Raw genomic sequence first — 9,263 nt, 5'->3', positions numbered from 1 at the left:
GTTTCGCTTCTGTTATTACCATGGTACATTGACAAAAACATATACTTTTATTCACAGGATAAAACAGTTGTTTTGTATCACTAATTGCCTGCAATGCAATGCGCGAAAGTCACATGGTCTGTCAATCTCTATAGTAATCCCTTACTTTACTCGTTACTTGAAAAAAGTAATCAGATTACAGTTACTGCCCATCTCTGGTGTCTACATTCCTACCCTCAGCGATGGCCATGAAGTGTGTCTACCAACAAATTTAGTCTGCAGTCATAAATTTAAGTAAATCAAATATATGACTCCATAAAGTGTCCAGTAAAGAGACCCTGCCGTTTTTTTTTTTTAAATCCAAAGACGTGAGAAGAGCTCATATAGCGTAAAAGACTATAAATAAACTGGCAGATTACTGGTATTTATCAGCTGTACAGCATTGATTTTGTACTAAATTTGGGCTAAATACTCAAATATATTGTGTTGAAAAGCTTTTTAAAAAGAGTTATTTTTCATTGTGAAAATGTTTTTATTTTCTCAGCACAAAGATGGGAATAAATAATGTAGGAAACATAAGAAGTTATTAATGTGTTTTTATTATAAACAGCCTGTCACACCCCATAAGCCAAAATTACACCACTTATAAAGTAAATCTCCATCATCAAAACAGTCTCATCTTTGACCTCTTTGACCTTTAAACTGTGATATTTTTTTTTTAATCTAGTCGCAGAAGAGAGAAAATGGAGGACCCGATTAACTACTGTACAAAGAAATGCAAAAGATGACCATCAAAGCTGTGTTCTGTTTCATATCAAAAAAAGGATATCTCATCATTAAAGAGATCATCATTATTCCTGGCATATCTTTCAGAAATCTTGATGCACCAGAAGCCAATACTCATCAAACATTCAAGAGATCCCATTATTGGAAAGAAGCCTCTGAGCAGTATGTGCTGTCTTTGACAGCCTATCACAGCAGCCTCAGACCACCTGAAATGGCATCTGACAGGGAATATATGTATTTTTTTTACAATCCTGATGGGATCAGACAGAGGAAGCTCCTCGAGATTGTGTATCCAAGCTGCCAAGAGAGCTTTTAGTGGCTGGTCCCACATATGGACTTGTTGGGACTTGAAAATGACATTGAGGAGGAAAGGTGAGAGAAGTGTTGATTCACTCCATTCAGATGTCGGTATGGAGGTCTTCAGATCAGATGAGTACCAGCGATCATCGTTTAAGGTCCTTGTATAGGATTTGCTGAGTTTTGGTTTCATTTTGTCTTGATTTTCTCTTTTTTTCATATCGTTATTACATTCTGTCTACATGCTAGCTGCCTCTTGCTCGTCATTTCTATTTAATGACGTTGCCTACCTTCTGATTTCTTCATTGTTTTTGCTGATTCTTTGCAGTTGTGCCTGCCCCACCTTACTTGTCACCTCCTGTGCTTTATTTCTACCTTCTGTATATATATGTATGTTTTGTGTATGTATGTATTTGTATACATAAAGTCTTGTCTTTACTGTTGTTGGATCATTCACTCATTCTCTGACTTCTTTTTGTGTGGTTTCCTGTTTTATTTTACTTTCTAGGACTCAGTATATTTTTTGGACCAAATTCATCATAACCAGGATATCTTTCCATTATTTAGCTTCATTTAATGAGCATCAGGAATCACACTAAGAGCTTGGTAAGTCAATCCAGGGTTTATCAGTTTAGCTACAAGCACTTTCACAGGAAGGGGCATGAGTTTGAAGCTTCTGACCAATCACAAGCATGGACATGTCTACTGGAAAACCAGCGGTGTGGGTGTGTACAACAGGAAAAAAGCATTGTTCTGGAGTTCAGTAATCAAAGGATTGTATGAGTGTGTGTGCTTCAAGTGCTTTGGTCAGCAGGACATTAATAAAGACCTGCTACATTAATAAAGTTTACCCTATTTGAAGGTTTTCCTTTCTGCCTTTGTGTCAAGTCTGTGTTTCTGTTCTTGTGTTACTTCCTGTTTTATTTTGATATCCCCTCGTCTCGTGCATTATGTTCAGTTTTGCTTCTTTGTCATAAGTTAGATTCTGTTCAGCTGTTTTCTCCAGGCGTCTCCACTCTGACCTCATCTCCTCTTGTGTATTTAAACTCTCTGCTTTTGTTCTCTGCTTTGTTGTGTCCTCTCTCAGGGCTGTGTCCTTTGTGTGTTTCTCCAAAAGTGTTATAGTTTCAGATTATTTGTAACAGGCTTGTTTTTCTTTGTTATTTATCAGCAATAAAGTTGTTTTTGAGTTTTATATCTCTTATTTCCAAGTCCCACGTGTGGGTTCAAACTCCTGCCTGCTATACAACAAGCCGTGATGTTCTGTCATTAAGACATGTTAGGATTATTATTTATTAATGTTTACAGATCAATAAATTCTTATTTTAAAAAACAGACGAAGAAGAAATCTACATTTCTTACTGAATCTTATCAGTGAAAGACAAAGACTCCAAACCCTCCTGCTACCTGAGAGATCTTCCAGGAATGGTGATTTTTCAGAGAACTCAAAAATAAAAAGATTCTTCACCCTCAGAAAATATGAAGCAATAATTCTGATTAAAATGCAATTGACATATATAAAATTACAGGTTTATTTAGTAAAATAATCAGTGGTTATAAGATTACATTAAATTTAGCATTTTACAGACTACTATTTTACATACGTAATAAAAAAACACGGAAAGTTTAAGAAACTGTCAGCATGTTGTCAGCTCAGTGTATAGTAGTTTGTTCTCTGGAAATGGCTCCCCAGGACATTAGCGCGTCCCTACTATTTGCCTTACGGTGCGACAACAATGTAACTGACTTGGTGAGCTTAGAAGATTGCCAAACTCTTTTCTGACATTTTACGATCAGTCATTAGCCATGAAAATAATCATTAGCGAGCGCAAAAACACTCTGTTCTCCTGACTTGGTGGGAAACCCGAGGAAGGCCGACATGGCTCAGAGGAATAAGAAGCAGCTTTGATCTGTGAGTAAAACACCACAAAGATACCAACTGCTCCTCATTAGGAATGGCTCGTGATTGAGCTCATCATTGTGCTTTGTCTCCGAGATAATCCAACTCACAGCTGCTAGAGCTTCGGGATTTTTAGATGAAAAGGGAACATTGTGCTGGGAGTAGGCCAACAGCTGGCCAGTGGTTCTGCTAACCTCTGCCACTTATAAATGATTAGGTATTTATTGTTTGGCCGGGTGGCCAGCAGACTTGAACCCCAAATGTGTGGGCATATTCTGTAGGCAGAAAGCAGGAGTGCAGTTTAATGTGATTGTTATTGGTTATGACATTTAATTCCCATTTGAGAACAAGCAGTGTTTTGCTGCAAGCATTTATAAAGGTGCATGATGCGATGCTGGCAGATTATTTATATACACAAACGTTTCTGAGCCAGAGACTCGGCGCAGAATCGCTGTCTTTATCAGTCATTACTTATCATATGTTTCGCTGCGGGGGTGTAAATTTGTGCAGCGCCGTTCATTTTCTCAAGAAATGAAATCAAATCTCTTATTTCTGGATCAAATTAAAGCTCAGTGAGTCATGTAGCTGCTTCTTTCTTCCACCTCTCTCTAGTCAATGTTGAGTCAAGGTCAAGTGAAAGACAAATGGAAGATATCGGCTATATTCTTCTTTTTTGTTCCCAGTTGGGACTGTTGACCTTAAACCAATCTTTATGAGAATACAAATGAGCTTCCATATGTCCATCTGACTTATTTAGATAGATTTATGTTTGCATTTTTACACAAAAATCACAAGCTGAGGCAAACAAATATCAAAAGACTTTAAAAGGGAACTCCTTCTATCCTGCACATCAAAGCCGGTTTACAGGTTTATTGGAGAACTTGTTCTATATGTGGTGAAAATGTTGTATCCAAATTGGATAAATTAAAAACTGTCAGCTGAGGACAAAGGCTACAAGCTTGAAAATGAACCCAAAAAGACAAGCAGGTTCAGTGGACCCCTGCAGGTGTTTCTCGTCTGCTCGAGGCTACACTCGCCTAAACTGTCAGAGGTTGACTCATGATGTGACTGATTAACAGGGTGAGTGTTGTGGTGCACCAGATTGAGGATCTGTGCTTGTGTTTTAATTCTGCTATTTAGTCACAGGTGAAGAGGTGGGGTTGGCATTAGGTGTGGGCAGAGTCTCCTATCTGGTTGTCCTTTCCACACCTGTCCTGGATTCAGTCATCATGTGTGGGTATTTAAGGGCCGGAGGTTGCCTCAGTTCCTCGTCAGATTGCCAAATGGAGCTTGTGACAACCCTGTTACCGGTGATTAGTGTTCCTATTCACCTGTTAACCCTGGTCCCTCTTCTGTTTTCAGTTACCAGTCACATGCCCTAGTGAATCATCTGTTATCTTGGCCAAGGATGTTTGGAATGTAGACTGGAGCATAAGAGAATGGAACCACCAACCTTCCAATTAACAGAGGACCTGCTCTACCTTCTGAGCTATAGTCACCCAAACTGAGGTATTATTAACGCTGTCTCTCTTTACTTTTTCACCAACTTATAAATAAACACTTGAAAGGCATAAACTCCTTTCTAAGTCTGCTTTCTGGGTCTGTGACAATCCTTAGATGAATATGAAATAAGATCAACTAATGTGAGACTTCAGCAATAATCAGCACTAAAATGATTGCAAGCCACACTGTGTGACACAGATCTAGTAAACTTGGTTAAAAGATCAGGTAAAATCACAGTACCTGGTGAACTGTGGTCTAGAACAGGATTTATGGTCCTGTGTTATTACCCATTTACTTAGCTTGTTAGCTTTTGAGGTACTGCAGCCATGAAACTGCTAACTTATTCCCCATTTTGGAAATATGATAATCCAGGGTCATGTGAATGGGGCATCAGTGACACACAGGTCTAGAAAACTGGTCCACAACCATCTGGAAACTGGATTTTTCACTAGAAAGAAATGTGTATCGTGCGAGTGGTTGTTCAAAACCTCCTTTCGATTGCTTTGATCGCTAGCATATTGGTGCAGTTGTTGGTAGTTTTCATGGACTAATGGAAGTTGTCTGCAAAGTGTGACACAAAACAAAAGAGTTCTCTGTTTGAGGTTTGAGTCACACTTTTCCAAATTTTACAGCCCCTCGGTTAGTATTTAGCAAGTCAGCGTCCTCCATGCATACAACAGGCAATCTGCTAGTGACCAAATCAATCACAAGGAGGTTTGTGGTGCAGCACTCTGTTTCTGGCAACGAGCAGCCCCCAGAAACCCAACCAGTCAGGGTATGCACATTTCTCCCTGACGTTCGGCAGTTGTGTAGCATCCATTATGGTGGACAAATCTCAAGCAATATGGACGTGACGATATTCAAGAAACCTTCAACCAACAGAGCCTAAGGAGATGCACTTTATTTGCATTTCTCCAAAAACCCAAAAGCATGAACCTAATCTCAAAGATTCCAGGTTCACATAGACCAGTTGAAAAGTTGGTGACAGGAAGGTTTATCACAAAGAGGAAACTGTAGATAGAAAGCATGCATGCAGTGGAAAGCTTTAATTGCTTTTAATGAAGAAGTTCTCTGTAGAGGACTGCTGTCTTTTCCACAGCAGAGGTTAACATAGTAGACCAGCAAACATGAACAGCAGTAGCCCACATTACCAGTGGTTCGACATACTTTTAGCACCGCTCAAAGGTGACAGCACACAGCTGTAGACACGAGCCTGTAAGGCTCAGTGTATAGCGCCTACAGACTACCACTCTCGAAGCTCAGTTTACACAGCTCTTATACCTCTGCTGTTTCTTTCGATGCTGTCCTTGGTGAATGTTCATTTCAAAAATACACTGCAGCCCTGAACTTTTCCAGACATCCTAGCTGAGGTTCGCATAAGAATGCAAATGTCCAGAAGCAGTCAGATTGGACATTAGCCAGTGTTTAATCTGCCAACTCCCTAGTACAATGTCAGAGAAACGTTCTTCTTAAGAAGAACTCAGTAAATCATCTTAAATGCTTTCAGAAAATGAACAAGGTAGGAATAGACCATCTATTTCCTTAGCTGCTTATTTAGCTAAGCGCCATGGGGTAGCTAGACAGGTCACCAGTCACAGGCCCATCACACAGAAAACAATAGAATCACCAATTAACCTTAGAAGTATGCATTTGGACTGAGGGAGGAAGCTGCAGTCCAAAGACATGCTGCCCTTTGATAAGCCCACACATTTAAAATTGTCTAAACTAAAATGGACTTTCAGTAAGCGCTTCATTAATTGGCCACAATGCTGCTAACAGAAGTATTACAGCACATCTGGGCTCTTTGGGCCAACACTGTAAAAACCAGGGTGTCATATCTTGACAGCCACCTCAATTGGAATATGAATATCAGTTCATTGTCCAGTCATGCTCTGTTTTCTCTTGTAGACCGTTATTAAGTCCTTATACACAAAGACATCTACACAAAACTACAGCTTGTCCAAAATGCAGCAGCCAGAGAGCACATCAGTCATGTTTTAGCTTCTCTTCAGTAGTTATCTTTTCATTTGATGATTGATTTTAAGATTTGATTGATGGGTTTTAAAGCCCACTGTGGGCTCACAAACTAAGTGTATCTCAGATCTTCTGACACCTTATATGGAAGGATACAGCCTGAGATACCCAGCCAGGGTTCTGCCAGGCCTATCCCAACAATGTAAATTTGTAAATGTGTTTTAAAAGGTGTCATATAAATAAAATCTCATACTGTTATCACAAATCAGTGTCAGCAAGCTGTGAACAAATCATAAGATAACTATAGTAATAACGCTTGATTCTTGCTTTATTGTCTCTTGGCCTAAAGTTGGCATGGGAGGGAAAAATGGCCACGGGGTACATGCTTCACTGGAGTAAATGTTTCTCATTCACATGTATATGAAAAATACTTTATTTTAAAACACTTGGTATGTGTGCAGTATTTTTGCACCGGGTGTAGGAGGTGGTGTTTGTATGTAGGATGGTAAATGGAGTGGTACTTATAGAGTGTCTTTCTACTCTCTACTACACTCTGCTACATGTCTCATCCTTCACTCTAAGCGCTTTCTAACATTCATAGACACGGATGTATCAGGGTTCAGTATCTTGCCCAAGGATATGTCTACATGCGGGCTGGAAGAGTCAGGGATTGAGTCATCAACATACCCTCTGAGCCACAGCTGTATCTTGCTTGTATTCTATTGTGACTTTAATAAGGACTCTTGGGAGATATAAATCTAAAGGGGATCCAAATAAACAGAAAACAGAAAAACAATAAAATGTACAGAAAACACATCTGTGATAAATGAAAGGGGGAAAATAAGAAACGATTTCACTATTAAACTCTCTGCTCCTGTATGTACAGAAATAGTTTGTTTTGGATAGAACTCTCTGCAAAAAGGAGAAGAACTAAAAAATAATTAAAGGCGGGAGGAAACAGCTCACTCAGTACTATACATCATTACATTTCTTTGTGTGAGTTTTTGTTTTCTTATTATTTAACGTCCTGGCTGGGATTGAAGATAAAACATTCCCTGTGTCATTAAATGAGCAAAAGAAGAATTTGCGTTTTCCAGTTTATGTTTAAGCACACCACAGGAAACACTGAGAAGTTATAAAATCAACGATATATTGAATTGAAGTGGAAGAAACTAAGAAGATATAAGCTTATATTAAAATCTTCCATCTGTATTTTTGTACTTAAAATCGCTGTCTGTGTATGAAGAGAGTTCATTCACAGCTTCAGGTTCAGGGGGAATGAGTTCTCTGAAAGCAAAATGAAAATATTAGCATGCCTTCATTATTTCATTCTTGAGGGTTTAGTACAATGTTTGGAGCTGAAGATTTGGTCACTCCAAGGCTGTTGCCAGCCCACCTACACCACAGACAGTTATATAATGTTTTACAAGGGCTTTATTAACCAGAGAGAGTCTCTGACAAAAGGTCTCATCAGACAAAATCTACTCAATTTGGGCTCAGTGGCTTAACCTGTTGCACATTGTGATCATTTTTTTTTCTGTTTTACAGTTCAGGGTCAACTAATTTACATCTGTAATTTGATGTAAACTACATGTAAACTACTGTTGTTTTTGAAGTGAAAAAGCACTCCAACCTCTGAATTTGTTGGTGCCTTAAAACAATATACAGATGTTTTGTGCCAAAAACTATACAAGTCCACACCCTGACTGGGAGATGAGGGTAATATCTGTGCCTTTAAACAGTTTTAGGTTATAACATTTTGCTCACTGGACTCTTCTCACTCACCCCCAGAGCTCCCCTACAAGCCATCTTTCCAAACTTCCACCTGTAGTCATGCCTCTTACCTGCAGCCAGCTGCATCCAGCCGCAGATCTTGTACACGGTGCCGGTGCTACAGAAGAAGAAGAGCGCGAAGCAGGTGATGCAGGTGAGCACCAGCGCCATGGACATGCCGATGAAGAAGGAGGCAGCTTTGAACGCACCGGAGGGAATGCTGCTGAACTCGGTGAAGCTGCCCTGACAGGTCAAGTCCCGGGACAGCCCGTTTCCAATGCAGTAGTGGAACAGACCGAAGTAGCCCGCCTGCGGCGTATCCACGCCATCCCCGATCCAGTACGGCTGGATGAAGCACACCACGTTGACGATGGCGAAGAGGATGGTGAAGATGGCCCATAGGACGCCGATGGCGCGGGAGTTGCGCACGTAGTTGGTCTGGTAGATCTTGGCAGCCTCGGATGCGGGGAGCATGGTGGTGGTCGTGCTGGGGGCCCCGGGGACCATAATGTGAGGGTGGTCTGCGCGGTCCTCGGGATCTATCAACCTCCTCAGCAAACTAACATCTGCCTCATCTGACCACAATATCCCGCACAACTTCTCCCTGTCGCTGCTCGCGGATTTTTTTCCCCTACTGTCTGTTCAGTCACAGTTATCACAGCATCACTACGCTCTCATCCGTGGCAAGGTCGGTGTTTGATTTCTTTTTGCTTTTCACTCATTAGTCGGCAGAATCAAGACATGCGCTCCAGGGAGAAAAAAAAGACGAGCTCTGGGAATCCAAAATTTAGGGGATTTCTTCCATATTTGCCTTCATGTGTAGGTTATGTTAAAATGTCTCTGCCTGAATCGTGTCCGCTGTTCCGATAAACCGTCTCAGCTGTGTGCACGGCTCTCCCTGAAATGGTCAGCCCGTTCTCGACGCCGACAGACCGACAGCGCAGCTGAGCTCCTATTGAATTAGAGTTGGAGGATAGCCTCGGATATTACAGGGCCAACCCACATCCCTTAATCCCACTCTGACGTACAGTCACCCGCGAAATCTTAAACA

The 9,263-nt window shown here is 40.7% G+C and overlaps 1 protein-coding gene across 1 annotated transcript in view; it reads right to left on the bottom strand.

Moving 5' to 3' along the window:
- lhfpl3 (LHFPL tetraspan subfamily member 3) overlaps nt 1-9,197 on the bottom strand; it is a 70,633-nt gene extending 61,436 nt beyond the window's left edge. Inside the window, exon 1 of the mRNA XM_005923569.3 lies at nt 8,284-9,197. Coding sequence (XP_005923631.1) covers nt 8,284-8,719 — 436 coding nt within the window. The 5' untranslated portion in view covers nt 8,720-9,197. The remainder of the gene's footprint in view (nt 1-8,283) is intronic.
- Between the last annotated feature and the right edge of the window lie 66 nt (nt 9,198-9,263).

The sequence above is a fragment of the Haplochromis burtoni genome, unplaced genomic scaffold (assembly GCF_018398535.1).
Source record: "Haplochromis burtoni strain Fernald_Lab_line unplaced genomic scaffold, NCSU_Asbu1 Contig_49, whole genome shotgun sequence".
NCBI classification, from domain to species: Eukaryota; Metazoa; Chordata; class Actinopteri; order Cichliformes; family Cichlidae; genus Haplochromis; species Haplochromis burtoni.
Note: the sequence above shows the minus strand (reverse complement) of the source record. Positions and strands in the feature narration are given on the sequence as shown.